Here is a 19,319-nt window from a genome sequence, read left to right as displayed (position 1 = left end):
CGGCCCCCCTGATCGGAACCCGAGCGGTGTTTTGTTGTTGGACTTCTGTGCTCGTCACAGATTGTCCATAACAAACACCATGTTCAAGCATAAGGGTGTCCATATGTGCACTTGGCACCAGGACACCCTAGGCCGCAGTTCGATGATCGACTTCGTAGTCGTGTCATCGGACTTGCGGCCGCATGTCTTGGACACTCGGGTAAAGAGAGGGGCGGAGCTGTCAACTGATCACCACCTGGTGGTGAGTTGGCTCCGATGGCGGGGGAGGATGCCGGTTAGACCTGGCAGACCCAAACGCATAGTGAGGGTCTGCTGGGAACGCCTGGCAGAGTCTCCCGTCAGAAGGAGCTTCAACTCCCACCTCCGGGAAAACTTCAACCATGTCTCAGAGGAGGCGGGGGACATTGAGTCCGAGTGGGCCATGTTCCGTGCCTCTGTTGCTGAGGCGGCTGATCGGTGCTGTGGTCGCAAGGTAGTCGGTGCCTGTCGTGGCGGCAATACCCGAACCCGTTGGTGGACACCGGGGGTGAGGGATGCTGTCAAGCTGAAGAAGGAGTCCTACCGGGCCTTTTTGGCCTGTGGGACTCCGGAGGCAGCAGACAGGTACCGACGGGCCAAGCGAAGTGCAGCCACGGTGGTCGCCGAGGCAAAAGCCCGGACATGGGAGGAGTTTGGTGAGGCCATGGAGAACGACTTCCGGACGGCTTCGAAGAGATTCTGGACCACTATCCGGCGTCTCAGGAGGGGGAAGCAGTGCACCGTCAACACTATGTATGGTGCGGATGGTGCGCTGCTGACTTCGACTCGAGACGTTGTGGATCGGTGGGGGGAATACTTCGAAGACCTCCTCAATCCCACCGACACGCCTTCCAATCAGGAAGCAGGGCCCAGGGACCCGAGAGTGGGCTCTCCTATCTCTGGGGCTGAGGTTGCCGAGGTGGTTAAAAAGCTCCTCGGTGGCAGGGCTCCGGGGGTGGATGAGATCCGCCCGGAGTTCCTCAAGGCCCTGGATGTTGTGGGGCTGTCATGGCTGACACGACTCTGCAACATCGCGTGGACATCGGGGGCAGTGCCTCTGGATTGGCAGACAGGGGTGGTGGTCCCCCTTTTTAAGAAGGGGGACCGGAGGGTGTGTTCCAATTATAGAGGGATCACACTTCTCAGCCTCCCCGGTAAGGTCTATTCAGGGGTACTGGAGAGGAGGGTCCGCCGGATAGTTGAACCTCGGATTCAGGAGGAGCAATGTGGTTTTCGTCCTGGCCGTGGAACTGTGGACCAGCTCTACACCCTCAGCAGGGTCCTTGAGGGGTCATGGGAATTCGCCCAACCAGTCCACATGTGTTTTGTGGACCTGGAAAAGGCATTTGACCGTGTCCCTGTGGGGGGTCCTCCGGGAGTATGGGGTATCGAACCTCCTGATAGGAGCTGTTCGTTCCCTGTATGACCGGAGTCAGAGTCTGGTCCGCATTGCCGGCAGTAAGTCGAAATCATTTCCGGTGAGGGTTGGACTCCGCCAGGGCTGCCCTTTGTCACCGATTCTGTTCATAACTTTTATGGACAGAATTTCTAGGCGCAGTCAGGGCGTTGAGGGGGTCCGGTTCGGGGGCCTCAGTATTGCATCACTGCTTTTTGCAGATGATGTGGTCCTGTTGGCTCCAACATACCGTGACCTTCAACTCTCACTGGATCGGTTCGCAGCTGAGTGTGAAGCGGCCGGAATGAGAATCAGCACCTCCAAATCCGAGTCCATGGTTCTCGACCGGAAAAAGGTGGAGTGCCTTCTCCGGGTTGGAGATGAGGTTCTGCCCCAGGTGGAGGAGTTCAAGTGGTCATTTTATTGCAAAACCAATTGCACAGGCTCACTCAAGGTATTTGTACATCAGCTTGTGTTTCAAATCTTTCTTAATTTGTCATTTTTATGATTGATGGTCCAACAAACCCTCAGTAATACATATTTTATTTCATGCAAAAACCAAAATACTAAACCAACTCCTCAGTGACTTAGGAACAGAAGGTTTGCCAAGCAAACAAAGAGACAGATTTTAGTCTTTGCTGCTTTGAGTACAAAGACTTTTCCTGCCGTCTGTAGTCGATCTGTCTTCATTTTAAAGTTTCTGTCAACAAATGAGAGTACATTTGTGAAGGACGCAGCTTAACGTTTTTGGAGGTTTTGTGTTCAATGTTCAATCAACCTTTAACAAACTGAGCTCTTATGGGATTCTTTACAAAAAGGGATAAGACTGGTGTTGCCTGAGGGGATAAAGAAGCAGAGGCCATGAAACATAAGAGGATGAATCTTGAACATGAATCCAGAAGAACCAGAGACAAAGCATGTAGGATTAGCCTTATCGGACTGAGGCTAATGGAAATAATTCACGACTTTTGAGGGAGGCTTTTGTTTTCCAAAGCGCTTTAAAATCTTTGAGTGACTAAATTTGGATGGATATTCAATTTTCTCCCCCATATAATAATTTTTCCTTCCTATCTTTAATATAAATATCATACGTATTATGTAAATATATGTATCATATACACATACATTATATGCAGTTTCCTTCTCTGCCTTTATGTTTCAGTCCTGACTTTGTTCCCCAGCACTCTGCCAGTGTGACTATCATTAGATATATCAGGTTATCGCCCCTCACATTCAATCTTCATCCTGACACAAATGTCACCGCCTTTAAGCAGAAACGTGCGGAGGGAAGATATGTCGATTTGAGGTGGGGGGGAATGAAATCATTTGAAACCAGTTTCTGGTGCTTGGTGAGGGTGTGGCTCTGGTGTGACCTTATCTGGAATGAAAAAATGCATTTAGATTATGAAAGCTGGAGATTATTGAGTTGATGCTGGAAGAGCGTAGAAGAGAGGGGGAGGTATTGTGAATGGGATGTGGAAATGAGATGGGGTTCATTTTAATTACTTTTTTTTAGCTCAATAAATCAAACTTCAGAACATTAAGTTTAACAACACACGACTTAATTTGGGGTAATTTTATTAAGATAATTCTATTAAGCAATTGCGAGGTGAAGGGTATTGAATAGGTTTGTGAGGATATGTATAGGAAAGATACAGAAGTGCAGATGTTTGGTTGTTTCTATCAAGTCTACAGAAAGCACAATTGTTCTTTAAACAGTCATTAAATCCCATAACCACTTTTTTTTTTGCTGAAAACAAATTTGTTTGGTATGAAGTATTATTGTTGATTAATTCTAGCCAAACTGGAGACATTTTAGTCAAAGTCAATTTGATGAAGTTAGTTGTATACTGTAAATGTAAGAGTGACTGCCCTCTATGGGTCGAAACACGGATACTAAAATTTATATTTTTTTATTGGCTGAGAATGGTGGTTTTTGATGTTTTAGTGGCTTCTTATGTCACAAACCCCCACTACTGGCACTGCCGCCACCTATAAAAACTAGCATCTGTCGACTCTGCAATCTGTGGCGAGTAGGTTTGATCGAGAGAATTGTAAATAGAGAGGTATAGTATTGAGTAGCATAGTTAGCATAGCTTAGACTGCTCTTTGGGACATTATAGACTGGACATGTCTTAACTAGAGTGGGACAGATTTATAAGACCAATTTTAGCTGTTGCCAAAAACCCCAACCCAACCCAACAGTTTAAAGTTTGAGCAACTTGACTTTTGAATAATTTTTTTACCCTTGTATTCGGGAAATACAGTTTTGTCTTTTTTGTTTAATTCATCAGTGGCTATCCAGTCCATATGTTGATAGTATTACTATTTAATAGGGAAGTCACGATATAACTTTTTCATTTCCAATATAATACCAATATTGCAACCTTGCGTATTGGCCGATACCAATATTGAGCCGATATTTTTTTTTTTTTTTAAAAATCGGACCAATATCCAATATCCAATATCGGGACACCCCTACAAATTAAAGTTCCTTACTTTAATTTAGTAATATTTTGCTTCTTTTCTTATATGGGTATTATACACATTTGTTTTCATGATTGGTATATATTATTTGTATATAGATGTTCTTATTTCATATATCAACCGATGTATTTCGGATGTTGGCAGACAGGTTTGATAACACTTTAAGTATAATAAGAAAGTAAGGATTATTCTGATCAATGAAGAATAGCTTACATCACAAAGCTAGGGGGTGTAATAAACTACTGCGACAATGTGAAGTCACAAACAGTAAGCTAGCAAAGGAGCTATAGCTAAGAACCCATGCTGCTCCCTAAGACAAGCTCTGTGCACAGGGATTGTCCTCAAAGGTCCAGGTGCAGTCAGCTATTGGAGATGTAGTCAATGAGGTGAAAGTTGCTAGAGCAAAGAAAAGACAAGTGGTGACAAGATTTTACACCGTTCTGACCGTCAAGAGAAAAATAAAGCCAACCCTCCTGAGCAGAACCAACTGACATCGGCTAAAAAGCCCCTGCTCGTTTCTTTGAAACATAAAAGGAAACACAAACTGGATAGAGACCCCAGAGAAAGACCAAGAATGAGATCCTCCATTCCAAACATATCTCACAGCAACACTCTTTAGTATTTAATCAATAAGGACTGTGTGTACCTTTGTCCGTGCTGTGTCATGTCGAAGGCCCTCCTGGCTGGTACTGGTGAGCCCCCCTCTGTGACACTGAGGACCTCCATGGACTTCCTCTCAGGTCTCCGCTTGGCGTGACGGTTCAACATTGGAGAGTCCACTCGCTTCTTTGGAGGATCTGTAAGGGACAGCAAACGCTAAAGGGTCATTCTGTCATTTCAACATATTTTAAGGACATACCGCACACTTCAGTCTCAAATAATTCAGAAGTATTTTTTACCAATTGTTCCTTAATAATTCAATAGACACACTGTAAATTTTTTGTTTGATCGGTTGAATACTTTTTGAGATATGACCAATTTATTGTTGGGGGTGTCGATTTTTGTGTCCTTATTTTTCTTCCATTTTCAGGTTCCGATATCTCAGGAAATACATCACATAGGAATCTGAAGTTTGGTATATCAATACAGCTCTACCTATTTTCTCAGCGTATACTAAAGGATCTGCTATACATCCTATCTGCTGGACATGCCAGCCCCTCAAAATTGGAAATGAGTTTGTCTGGGTTTGGGTCTGGAACATGTTTGGGCCTTCACTAAACAACTTTTCATATGCCATCAGCTGCCTGTAATTTGATCAGCATTGAGCTATGTACATAGACTGTTCAAATCACTAATGATTAGTCACATATGTATTGGTTCTTGGGTGATAGTCTCTTGAAATCCGAAAAAAAAAACTTTTATAGTTTTTTTTTTTTACCATTTTCATTGGCCCATAACTGCATGTGGGAATGCAAGAAAAAAAATGATCACGGTTTTAATTTATAGTATAAAGATGACTCTTTCTTGGGATATAAAAACAATTTTTCTTCATGTGACTTCTTCATTTTTATTTTGGACCCAAACTTTGGGTTATTAACACCACTCATGGATATTGAAAATCCTTTACATGAAGTCATAGCTTGCCTCTGTTTCTTATAATCATTTATTGTTTATTAGTACCTGACGCAAGAAATGTTATTATTGATCACGTTAACATTTTTGCTATTTTTAAATAAATCATGTTTCAGTCAAACCTTGAAGTAACAGCTACAGTATCGACTGTATAGTGAGTGTATTCTTCAAAACGTTGTCATTTCACAGCAGAGAGGCTTTTCAGAGAATAATGCTGGCAGGTTTAAGTAAAGCGTCTGTCTGTGCTCAGATTTGTGGGTGGAGAACTGATGTGCTCTGGTTTGTACTTTTATTCAGGAGGTGAGATCTGAATCCAAGCAGTCGGAGGTGAAGGTTTATTTTACACACATACTGTATATATATACTGTATGTATATTGTACATATAAAAAACGCATCTCTTGCCTTTTGATAACTTCCATTTCAGATGTGATTTGTCATTCAGAAGCTTGTTTATTTTCAATAAACCGAGCTCGTTTTCAACTGGAGAACCAATTCACCGCTACTGGAGCTGATTCAATTTAAAGGAAAATAATGTAGCAAGAGGTTCAATCCAAAGCAGCATTTCTGAGTTACCTTCCTGAAGTGCACATTATCACTTCACTTGGTTTGCTCTATCCCATATAAATAAAATATCAGAATAATGACATTTTTTATTATTGTATATTCCTTAATGTACGCTCACCAACATCGTTACGTGGGGGAAGGTTCTGGTCCTCTTGACTGGGGTATCTTTCCTTACGGTCCAGAAGGAGAAAGTAAATCATCTTCTCTTGGTTATCGCTGTAAAGAGGAGGTAAACATACAGTGAGATGTCAGAAAATAGGTTGAATTGATTAATAGCTGTAAAACAATGCACAAAAATCTGATTATTTTGTGGTGTATCAAAAAAGAAAAATGAACCTAACAATGCCACGATTTATTTACCTCAGGAGGATTAGCCTCATTACGTCTTGATGAATAAATAAATAATAAAAAGGTCTGTCAAGATATGGCAGGTTTGGGGTCAATAATTGTAAATGTGTAATTGATAATTAACTACAATTATGACAATCATAATTGTAATTGTAATAAAAAAGTCAGTTTTTGTTGTTGTAATCGTAATTGAATTGCACTTTTGTTCAGAACATTTACTTTGTAATTGGCATGAAAATTCTATAAAAACTGTCAATGTAATTAAATGTAAACCTGGGGAATCATGTTAAAGGTCTATGGCTTAAACATACTGTTCACACTTAAAATTATTAAAATATGTTTCATATAAACTTTTCCTACTATCTGTTACTTATTTTGAGGATAATTTTACAATTCAGAAGAATACAAATTAAATCTAGGGGTATACTGAAAGGAGAAAGGCTCAAATGTCCACACAAAAATATTAATACCAATATTTTCATTGATTAGAAAGGTAACCAATAAATGAAAAACAAATTAAATGACAGATAATATTTTCTAGTGTATTTTACAGCTGATTTATGTCATGGGTCAAAACTGACCCGTTATCAAAAGAGATGCTAACAGTAAGCTAACACATATAGGGAGATTTAGTTTAAAGGGCTTATTTATGTCAGGCTCAGTAATTGCGAATAATTGTAATTGAATTTTAGTAATTGAGATCGTAACTGTGAGTGACTTTCAGGGCAAAAATACTAATTGTAAATTTAAGTGTAATTTGAAAAAATGCCGCTCACCATAATCATAATTGAGTTGTACTTGGATATGAATAATTGAAGACGTAATTGTAATTATAAAATGTATTTGACCCCAACCCTGAGATATGCACAGCCGTCTGCAAAATGTTGAGTTTAATCCTTACTTTTAAAAAATAAAATAAAACGACAGCTTTAGCTTGAGGCCAATGCTCTTGTAGGCAACATTTCTAGGAATCTGTCCTCTAGTAAAGACAGACTGGAAAGCAGTAGGAGGCAAAGAGACTAAGACCTGCAACTTCAGCTAAAATCAGCCAGGCAAAGGGAGACAAGGACCCCAGCGTTTCCTCCAGTCCTGCACAATTAAGAGATTCTCTCAGGAGAAAGAAAGCAAGCGGGAGGCGTGAGGAGGGGGCACAGAGATAGAGTAATGCTTGCCTAATGGAAAGTGGGAGACGCGGGGCAAATGTAAAATGAGGAGATTTAGATTAAAAAAGCAAAAAAAGCCTTTTTTTATAAAATACATGTCTATTGGAAGACAGCAGGGTACCACTGATACACCGACATACAGTATGTAGCTGGAATATCAAGTGTTGGTTATGAACTGTGTGAAAATGTTCAGAGAGAAAACCAAAAGCATGTTTAAGTGCTTTCTGATAATAGGCCTCTGACATTAAGTGGCAGCATAAAATAGTGATTTAAACATGCATAAACCAAGCATTACAGATAAATATCTGTTACTTTAACAAATGTCAAGGCCAAACCTGGCCTCAGTCACAAAAACTCAGTTATTTCACCTCCCACGTCCTTTACGTTACACTTCATTCTTTAATCCGTCTGCTTTTCACTTCCCAGCCTTCTCTGTTCAACATAAACCCACTTACTCGTCTGAGAGCAGGTCTTTCAGGAGTTTGTTTTTGTCTCTGAAGCAGCCCAGGGAGTGCATACTGTCCAGAACATCCGGGTCGATGTCGTCTGCTGACGGCAGGCTGCGGATGGTCACCTTCCTTCGAACTGGCTGCTCTGGCTCAGGTTCATTTTTACCCCCTCTGGAGAAAAAGACATGGTTCACCACCATTAGGAATACTGTTATTAGAGTGGGCATATTCAGTAATGTCCTTACTAATTTATATTATTTACCATACATTGACGTTGGTCTACCATTTGTTTCTCATGTGCTTTTAAAGCTGCTTAACCACATAAGATTACTAACAAAAGTTGTTCTAGTCCAGAGTGACATTTCTGGATGGAGCTTTTGACAAAACAATGGCCTATGTTGATATTTTTGGCTTGCACTAAAATAACCAAATACATCAGAAAATAAGAGTGACTTCACAAATGAACAGGATATACAAAGCAGGACAATCATGACATCAAGCAGATCACTGTCTTTTACACACAAATCATGTAAAGAATGAAGTAAAAACACTTTTGAAAGAAACTTTCTGTCTTTGACGCCCAAATCCCACAATGCAATGCGTAAAACTTTCCCAAGTTGGTGGTCGTGTTCGAAATGGCATACTAGAATACTACTCATACTAAGTTGGACATTAAAATTAGAAAGTGTCTATTCGTACGGTTGCCGTATGGTGCTATTGGTACGTTTACTGAAGTACACGTACGTAGTGTTACGGTTAAGTTATAAGCCTACATAGCAACAATTTTAGGGTTAGGTAAAGGTTTACAGTTAGGTTTAGTCTTAGTCACGTGACCTAAACTGGCCAATGACTGACCAATCACGTGACCTAAACTGGCCAATGAGGGGCGCTGTGTACGGATAGAATGTTGGTGTGTTGATAAGACAACCATACGGATGACCACTGCCTTAAAATTACTATGTAGTGTGTTCACATTAGATAGTATGAAATGATTGAGTACACAAGAAATACCCGGATGTATACTATATTGGGACATTTTTTAGGTGTGCACAGTGGGCACACTTGTCATACTCCCCATGATGCATTGGAAGCGGAATGTCGTCCTGAGACCAGCGTCAAGCTAAAAAACATTCAATTTCCAAAACAAAAGCATCCCTTCTTGTCTTCCATTAGTTTTTAACGCTTTTGTAAATAGGGCTCTTGTTTTAAAGTTAACCAGAAGTTTAGTCAGTAGCACAATGGCAGGTCAACAAAAAACTCTGAAATGTTGGAATGAAATGTGTATACGTGAGTTTTATAGATCAAATGAGCACATGTTGATATTCTACTTGGTCACTTTCTCACTTAAAATGTTTTCAGAACTTTCAAAGGTGGAGAATAAACAGAGATATTTAGTCTCAGTGTACTTCAGGTTTTTGTTGTTGTAGGTTTGAAATGCATCTTGGGAAACTTGGAAGTATACTATAGTGGGAACTGTCATCATCCTAATCATATTAATAGTATAGAGTAGACAGTATATACGGTACTCATTGAGTTTTATAGTACGGAGTGTGCCAATTCGAACATGGCCATGCATTTGACAAAAAATGATTGTTTATGATGGGTGATGTTTTGTTTGTGAGTAATTCCATATTAGAGGATTTATGAGAACAACTTTTGAATGAAATACAGACATTTTTCCAAATGTGAGTTATATGGTTATGCAGCTTTAAGCTCTGAATGGTAACCTGAGGTAACAAATGTTCACCAAGATGTTAAAAAGTATTTGAGTTCTATTGTCAACTCTTTCTGTCACAGTTCTTTTTGTTTATTTAGTCACCCTGTCAGCAGAAAGCAGGAGCAAACATGTATCATTTCATTCATAAATAACAGGATCATTTCCACAACAATATTCCAATAAACGGTTTCTTCTGCCGTTTTAGACAAATTGTCCTAAGACGCAGGTAGACAAATTTGAATCAATACGTTGACATTTTTACGTCTCTTTCCATCACAATATATAATTTTTCCTCTATTAGGCCTAGTGAAGCAGAAAGCCCACAGGCAGCTTTTAATGTGGGACAGAATGACAATTCTCTATATGGTGTAAACATTTAAAATGACTTCAAACCACTTCAGCATTTAGTTTCAGTTTTGTTGAAAATGAATTTGTGATTGTGTAGTTTAAGTGGCTGCGTGACATTTTTTTGGACTGCAACCAAAATGTTTTTTAAACAACCAACAAAAACCGTTGTTCTGTTGGTTCTCAGACTTTTTCTGTTGCGCCGCCTTTGAAGAATGAAACTTTTTAAGTCCACCTCATTGCAACAAGATTTCAACAAAAGGGGTAATAAATTGTAACCTTTATTGAAAAAAAGGTAAACATTTTGACTATATTTATCTCTAAACAAAACAAACAAAAAAAAAAAACATTAAATGTGCAATCACATATTTTGGAACAGTAATAATAAAATTCTATGCATAGATTTTTTTTTTCGATTTTCAAACTTAAAGTGTAAGTACACCCTAAAACCACTTTTCCTGCTGAATTGATATATGATTAGGTATTAGGTAATGTAGTTTATTGATCCTAGTCCCACTCTTCACATTTTAGTCTAAGTATTTAAAGTTAGCGTTTTTAGTTGTAAAATGTCAGAGTGAATGCCTTCTATGTGTTGAATGCTGGCTAGTGCATTTGAATTTTCCTATTGGCTGAGATTAGATCAGTGATGTCACTCACAGTCACTGTTGGCTCCGCCCCTCCTATAAAAGATGGGAGGAGGGACGAGGTTTCCTCCTTTCACAGCCATCAGTAAGCATTGATTGACAGCTCCATGCAGAACTGAGCAGCGCTGTGTGTGGGCGGGGCTACTGTGACTGGGCATGTTTTAACTACTCTAGGAGCAACGCCCATAATCAAGGCATTTTTTAAAATTCCGCCTAGTCGTAGGTCAACAAAAACCTGGGGGTGTACTTACACTTTAGTGTTCAGCAAGGTCATTCTCATGGGAACCGCTGGATTATTCAATGTTTCTTTCCTGTTGAATATACATTATATGTTTATCAATGATCAATTCAATCATCACTTATAAAACTCTTCTTTTATATAAGCATTCAGGTGTTTTCTTCATTCAATATCTGAACGTTTGTATCTTTGTGAGAACACACTCTTGCCTACGTGAAACTTTAGCTGCACTAAATGTTAGCTTGGTTGATGCCTGCTCCCTGTTCAGATGACTATTTGCTGCACATCCTCCTTCATGCACCTCCAGTTTCCCTCCACATCCCCCAGAGTGGAGTCATGCCCTGCCTAAATGTGCGCTTGTGTACAAAGCTGAAATACAAAGTCATTTTTCATGTGGTGGCTCCCCTGCGGTCTGTAGGCCCTAGTAGAGCAGTGGACGAGCGGAGGTGTGTGTATGGAAGTGAGAGAAAAATGCTGAGTACTCACATGTACCATGTGTGCTTCTGGATCTGTTCCAACTGTGAAAGACAACACAAAACAAATATAGTCAGCACAAAAAGGAAATATTGCATTAACAGTATTCAGAATGATCATCATTTAAAACAAAAAGCTTTGATACAGCAAGTCTTAAAATTGCTAGCTTTGAAAATGGAACGATAAACATGGGTTCAACAGTGGAAGGAAATGTCTAGACCTCTGAATATTCACACAGCCAGTGGGAAACAACTGAGCTATAAACAGAGGATATTATCTCCCTCACACACACTGCTGACCTTACAAAGCCCTCAGCTCTGAAGGGATTCCTCCTTCCTCCCTCTCTCCGTCTCCTCCTCGCTCTCCTACTCTTATTGCTTTCTCAATACTTCTCTTTGAATGTGGCCAATTTGTCTCCAACAATGTCAAACCCCCTTTTTTAAAAAAACAGAAGCACAGAAGTGGACCAACAGTGAGCCAAAGAGTAACAAATAAAGATGTCAACTACAATGACTCCGTAGTGTTTCAGTGACTGGATCAATGTCAGTTTTGGGATGTTTTCATTTGCTCGCGCTGCTGTTGTGCGACCGCAGGAGATGCACGTGGCAATTCTAATTACCGTCACTTATTCAACAGGAAAGCTTTTTATCTCCATTTCCAACAAATGTCTTGATGTTTCCACATACCCGTGGGATCTCACCCGATGTTTGTTAACTTTGGTAAAAGCCTTTGTCAGATATTAGTACAGGGGCAGAGATGTGCAGACGGAGGCTTCTGAATGTAAGCGGCTCCTGTCGGCTTCACAGAGGTCACGGTGTGACAGACACAGGCACAGACACAGACACAGACACGCACACGCACACGCACACGCACACGCACACGCACACACACACACACACAGTGCCTGTCAGACACAGGCCAGTGGGTGAAGCCACTTTCACTGAAGGCCTGAAGGCAAAAGACTTGGATCACACGCACACTTTAAAGTGATGTGGTTTGAAATTTACAGTCACATCAATCAGTTTCCAAACGTGTCACTAGCAATTCCAGCTGATTTGAAGAGAAGGAGAGGCAGCTGTGGTGCTTCCTGAATCACGTTTGTAACAACATTCAACTACTAGTAGGAATTCATCAGATTCTCTTAGAAACCAAACCTTATTAATCATAAAAAATAATGCGTGTACAAATATGAATTTTTCTGTCATAAAAGCAGTTTTAATATTTGATGCGTCATATTTTCCGAGTAAAGTGAATATAATTTAAAAGTTGCCAAATATATTCATTTTTTTACGGGCTGGAAGTTGCAGCAAATCAATGGCGGATATTTATTGAGGGGCTTACGTATATGAACAGATCCAAATCTGGATGAAATCTAATCTCTTGCAGAGCGAGAGGATATAAAGGGGAATACCAGGAGCAAACTAGAACAAAACAGCTGTCAAACTCATTTTAGTTCAAGGGCCACTTACGACCCAGTTTGACCTCAAGTGGGCCAGACCAGAAAAATCCATGTTTTTGTGAAGGAATAAGCAACAAATTCAAACAAAATCTGAATGTTAAGCAATTGGTAAATATTCCTTGACTTTGCCACACATTTTCTCAAATATTTATGGGAATTTTACAGGTTTTAAAAAATACATATTTATTCAAAAAATAAATAAATAAATAAATTCATTATTACTGAAAAAAGATGTAGTTCTGCAACTCCCATCATATTTTATCTACAAATTATTTACACATTTACAAAAATGGTGTCAAAAAACATCATCCTTGTTTGAAGAAGAAACAAAAGAAATCACAGAAAGAATGAAGTAAAACTCCACAAGCCACAATGCAATGCACAAAACTTTTTCAACAATGTCAATAAGAGATTGTTTACAGTGGAGGTGTAAGCAAACTTGAGTGGCAATTTCAACCTTTTACATCTTTTTCTCATGGAAATTATCTTCGATTTATTGATCTACGAGGCCTACACGATGTCTCTATCTGATAGAAAAAAAGATTGTCTCCAGCAGCTTAAGTGGGATAGAATGAGGAAAAGTAGACCTGGGTCATTTCAACAAATTCTCAGGACATCCCACGCATTTAGGTTTAAAAAAATTCTGACATTTTTCCCAATTGTTCCGTGATTATTCAATAGCTACACTGTACAATTTTAGTTTGATCAGATGAATACTTCTTGAGATATGGCCAATTTAGTTGATTTTCGTGCGTCCCTATTCTTCTAATATCTCAGGAACTACATCACATGGGAAACTGAAATATGGTATAGTAATACAGCTCTACCTACTCTCTCAGAATATACAAAAATATATGCAATACATCTTATATGGTGGACATGCCAGCCCCTTAGAATTGGAAAAAAAGTTTGTTATGTTGGGGTTTGGGTCTGGAACATGTTTGGGCCTTCAGTAAACAACTTTTCATATGCCTCAGCTCCCTGTCATTTGATCAGCTGTGAGCTATGTACATAGAGTGTTCAAATCACTAATGATTAGTCACATATATGTATTTGTCCTTGGGTGACAGTCTCTTGAAACCCAAAAAAATACTTTTTTTTACCATTTTCATTGGCCCATAACTGCACATGGGAATGTAAGAAAAATATGATTTCTGTCTTAATTTATAGTATAAAGATGACTCTTTCTTGGGATATAAAACTATGTCTTTATATGATTTTAATTTTGGAATCTGACTTTTGGTTACTTCACCACTCGCTAATATTGAAAATCCTTCTGTGTCTTATAATCATTTATTTAGTAGTTTTTCACGCCAAAGTGCGTGGGCCATTTATAAATGACATGGAATGACCCACCTGTAATAAACTGTATGAAATGTGTCCTAATCCGTTGTTCGTCTTAATTAATTCTGAAAACAGGATGATCAGACCTTACACAGGCAAAGATTTGTTAATGACTTTAAATGCTCACTTTGCTATCAGAAGAATACAAGTCATGATCCAATTATTTAAATGTTTGTGAAAGGATCCACACACACATTCACCATCTCTTTTTACAGCAGAAACCTTCATGTCATTTATCAGCCAGGACAGTTCTCTCTCTCTATGATGGACTGCTCATATTTATTGGTCTTGTGTAACAAGCAGCTTATCTTTCCAGGTCTCTTTTTGTTCAGTTGAATAGTAAAGATGAGAGGATTGTAATGAGATGACTGTCCTCACAGCATCTCAAACTCAAAAATAATCAGGAAATGGATGTTATTGGCTTGAGCCCCTTAAGCCTATAGATATGGGCCAACACGGTGAAGATAAGGAGAAACACAAAGAAACAAACTATTTGTGTAATGCTGTTACACTTTATAGTTTATGAATTATAATGTATAGTTCATTAGGTTACACTTCCACATGTTACAGCAGAATAATGCATCATATGATAAGGAGAATATAATAATAGAATTTAATGATGGCAGGACATTATATTTGCAAATATGAAATTGAAACATTATCTTATTAGTTATGTTATTAGTTAGTAGTTGTACAACAAGTTATTGGCTGTGATCGTGTTAAAACTGATGGTGATATTTTAGAATATTCTAATATGTGTAAGACCACCTGATTCAAAAAAAGTTTGACAAAATATTGGTATATTTCAGAATAGAACATTTTGAAAAAAAACAGCAAATTCAGCAGTATCTCTTTGATAACATTACAAAACATTAGACCTGCATGTGTTAAATCACAAAACTTATTTTTTCTTTTGTTCCATATAACTTTAATTTTATAAATTCAACCCTATATTAGTTAATATTCAGACAAGGGGAGGGACTTTGGGGAGGCTGAGAAGGCGGTACGCCCGCGGCCCTAGAAGGTAGGACATAAGGGAGCCGGGCCTCTACCACGACTCGGGAGCTGGAGAAGGCAGGCTCTCCATGACTTGTGCCCAGAGGAGCACAAAGTATGGGCAGTCACCCATCATGCAAATTTATACAGAGCTTATATAGACCCATTTCGTGTGACGTATGTATACTAAATTAGGTGCATGCGTGCGCAGGCTCGGTGCAAAACAACCGGAGGACTGCTGAGGCGATGGTGCACGGGGAGCTGACGGAGCGTTATCTCAGTCTGGATCCAGTAAAAAGTGACCATAAAAAGCTGTAAATGGACTGATATGCAGACGCGGGACAGTGAGGAGGAGACTTAATGTAGAGATGGAAACTCATCCGTTGAAACCCATCAGAATACGCGGAAATACATGTTAACCTTCGGTAACAGGGACTTAATGCTTTTAGGTTTTCTTTTGGTTATACACTGGGTTTTTCTATCAGATATGTATAAATAACTGGCCATTGAACATCGTGCCAGGAGCGCGCATCAGATGACCACTCATTTTCAGGAATGCTGCATCAGTCCTACAATCAGTCACCTGTACTTAAAGCGAGTTTCCTTAAACAAGCAGCCGCGTTCTCAGGTGACAAGCTTTCTACATATTACAAACTATTTACGAGCCTTAACAGCAGTTCATTCATTGCCATTTTTCAATTTTTCAAGCGTTACGTATATAAAAACGTATTTAAAAACCAGTTGAGGAGCACAGTGGAACAGGAGAGACTGAGTGGACTTGTCATGATGTCCATACAGAATGAGAGAGCAAAGAAAATAGACATACAGAGCATCGTGGACGAGTTAACGGAGCTCATGGTTCGTCGTATGCCCTTCAAATGGTGGTGAATAGGCCTATAGTACTTCATATTTAAATAGTGTTTGTAAACATGTGGGCCGCTGTGCCAGTTATTAAACTTTATAGCTACTGATACAGGCTCTGAGTTGAAATGGTTAAAATGGCTGTCAAAAAAAAGTGGTCGCTATCCGTGGTGCTGAACTGCTTTGAATTTGTGTTAGTGACCATCCTAATGTATTGCTGTTCTCTTGTTTTGTTATACTTCATGTCCGTTTGACGGACTTCAAAATGACATAGTCGCTCTCCGTGGTGTCAAAGCTTGTAAGTCCTGCTGTTGCAGGCATGTGTGTGTTGTAAAATGATGTAATCTTGAACTTTATTATTTTGGTTTAAAGGGCCCAGTCATTAGCCCCGCCCCTGTTCTGCTACTAATTCAGACTTTCGTTACATATATTCAAACTTTCAAAATATAGTCAGTCTGTTAATAAAGATTTAATTTCCTAAACAGCTCGCCATAGCTAAGGGTCAGCCTTTAATTTGGAGAGTATCCAACTATACAACTGAAAATAGTTGAAATGTTTTCTAATTGTATTACTGGTAATTTTAATTAAATCTGATATATATTTGGATATGATATAGTTAGATAAAAATAAAAACAATTCAACCCTACCTGTGATAATTGTACGCAAACGGGGGTTAAAAAAGAGCTTTTTTTTACTGTTAAAATGTTATTGATGTTTGTAGTGTCCACCTAAAAAAGCAAACAAACCCCCAATAACCCCTTCAAAATGCCTGTTTTACACCTAAAATACTATTGTGTGGTTGACAAATAAACTAAAGCCATGAGCAAATTGTACACTATAATATATTGAGTGAGACGAACCGTTAGTCTTTTGGAAGCGTCCACTTCAATCATCCCACGGAGAAGGTTCTGACAGTCTGGAGGGATGAAGTGAGGCATGTGAAACACTCCCAGCTTGACCTTCTCTAGAAGATTCCTCAGGTTGTCATCGTCAAACGGCAAAGCGCCCTGCACAGCGCAGAAGCAAAAACAATTCATAAAAGGTTAAAAAGAAAAAAGATTATTGAGCCTAAAGGTGCCTTGATTGCAGATTCTTGCAAAAAACATAACTGGAGCAAAAGCGTGTTGCAGTAGACACGCTGCATCTTAACAGCAAACAAAGCACTCACCTGAATGAGAACAACCATAAAAAAACAAAGCAAAAAGACCTTGAATGACATGAATGAGCATTCTGCTCTCAACTGTGAAAGAAAATAAATAACAAACAGCGGTGCACTGAAAAGAACGCTTTTCTAATAATTACCTAGAATTGCCATTTACCTCCTTCATTTAGCATTCTCGCATCACAGCCATTTATCAGAGAGAGCTGACACCTCACAGATGTGGCTGTTTGATGAATAACAACTTCTACCAGAGCAGAAGGAGGGGAGAAAGACTGAAGGAAAAGCTGAGGGATGAGGATGTAGGGGGGTAAAGCTGTGTGGACTTGTGTAAAAGAATAAACTGCTGCAAATTTTTGCATATCTCTCACAATCAGAAATGTTATCTCACAGCCAAACAGCTGCACGGTGAAAGGTTCACCTGAGATTAAACAGCAACAGCAAAAATTGTATTTAAAGACCAAGCAGAACTAGTACGGTCATGTGATCTGCATCACGAGAGCAAAGATGAAAACTGTGCACGACCATGAGTCAAACAAAGCGAGGGAAGGAAATATAAAAAAAAACACATGCCTGTGGCCATACGCATCCCTGTCAGTGATGGTGTTTAAATGTGCCACTATTCTTTGTTTTGGTTTCACATGAATTATTCATGATGCATCAAATGTGTTAGAACTCCAGTACAGCAGCCCAGCTGTTGGCGAAACAAGAACTCAGGGCTGCATGGCTGAGTGAACCCAGACATGAAGCAGCTGTAAAAAGCAGCCCATCATAGACGCACACCATGATGTGTACAGAGAGTGTACGATGAATAGGTCCTGTGATTTTATGCTGAAAATCTGATCCAAGTCTCTAGGTCGTCGTACAAACCCTTTTCTCTCTCAGATCAAATGTTGAAATGTTTTAAAAAAAACTGACTTCAAACCTTAAGTTTGGGCCCCAGGAATTACTTTAGAATCACTATGTTTATTTAATTCAGTCCACAATTTAAAGTACCTAGAATAGTTTGAGACATCACTGCTGGCAGGAAAGGAAGACATAATAAAAACTATATCATAGTTTGGTTTCAAAATCCATTATGTTTAGTATAGTTTAGTTTTTTTCAGTCAAAAATCAAACGTTTAAATGTATACATATGCACGCAAACACTAAGTAATTGAAACAAAAGACGATTAACATAATCTTAACATAATATGTAAAAGGATCGAAAAGCTATAGGCTGAAGCATTTGCTTATTTTGCCTATTCTTTGCAGAGATACTGTATATCGTGCTAGTCTCGAGATGTAAAAACTTCGGTGGGATGATATTTCACGCAACAAGATATCGCAATATCTTGCCGGTGGAAGGGGCAGTGGTCAAAGAAAATAAAATATCTGCATAATCTACTAGACACAAGATTGTTTTTTTTTTTAATTTACTATATTCCTGTTCAGTTTGAAAGGTCATGCCTGGAGTATATATGTACATACTGTATATCCAAAGTTTAAGTCAAATAAAAGCACCTTTTTCTCCAATTACAATTATTTTTGTCTTTTTATTATTGTTTCACTGAGTAAACCAACATTGAAATGGCATAAAAATTATGTGATGGTCTGACATCCAAAAAGCCTGCACAAGAATGATGACCCAGGTTGGATTTGAACCTCAGACCCTCTGCTTTCAAGCGCGTTTCCTTAACGTTTGTGAAATAAACCCAAATGTGAATCCTTTTACCCACATAATTTTTCAAAGGTACATTGTAAATAATTTGAAATGTTAACCACATTATTATCTTAATTACTAACTTAATTGCATTTTAATAATCGTTCTGCACTGTGAGTGTACAATACCAGTGTTTTTGGGATTATTATAATGTTTAAGTCAAGTTTTGACATTTTTGTTGATGTGTGTGCGATATATAGCGATATTTCGTCTTGCCATACGTTATCGATATACTGACGCCAAATATCAATATTGTAAAAATATATATATTATTTTTTTATATTGCAACATACAAGACATGACGAAAACAATATATATATATATATATACAGTATATATATACATTTTACACATATATGATGCAGTACATACACAGTACCAT

General features: G+C 38.9%; 1 protein-coding gene across 6 annotated transcripts in view; it reads right to left on the bottom strand.

Annotated features, from left to right (window-relative positions):
• brsk2a (BR serine/threonine kinase 2a) overlaps positions 1-19,319 on the bottom strand; it is a 234,185-nt gene that overhangs the window by 31,389 nt on the left and 183,477 nt on the right. For 3 of the 6 annotated variants that reach the window (XM_028449925.1, XM_028449923.1, XM_028449926.1), the window contains exons 8-13: positions 16,937-17,083; positions 11,429-11,460; positions 10,956-11,015; positions 8,005-8,169; positions 6,157-6,254; positions 4,548-4,698 (exon numbers count right to left, since the gene is read on the bottom strand). In XM_028449925.1, coding sequence (XP_028305726.1) covers positions 4,548-4,698; positions 6,157-6,254; positions 8,005-8,169; positions 10,956-11,015; positions 11,429-11,460; positions 16,937-17,083 — 653 coding nt within the window. The remainder of the gene's footprint in view (positions 1-4,547; positions 4,699-6,156; positions 6,255-8,004; positions 8,170-10,955; positions 11,016-11,428; positions 11,461-16,936; positions 17,084-19,319) is intronic. The other 3 variants (XM_028449924.1, XM_028449927.1, XM_028449928.1) reach the window with 1 other exon arrangement.

Source organism: Gouania willdenowi, chromosome 6 (assembly GCF_900634775.1).
Source record: "Gouania willdenowi chromosome 6, fGouWil2.1, whole genome shotgun sequence".
Lineage (NCBI taxonomy): Eukaryota > Metazoa > Chordata > Actinopteri > Blenniiformes > Gobiesocidae > Gouania > Gouania willdenowi.
This window is presented reverse-complemented; position numbering and strand designations above follow the sequence as displayed.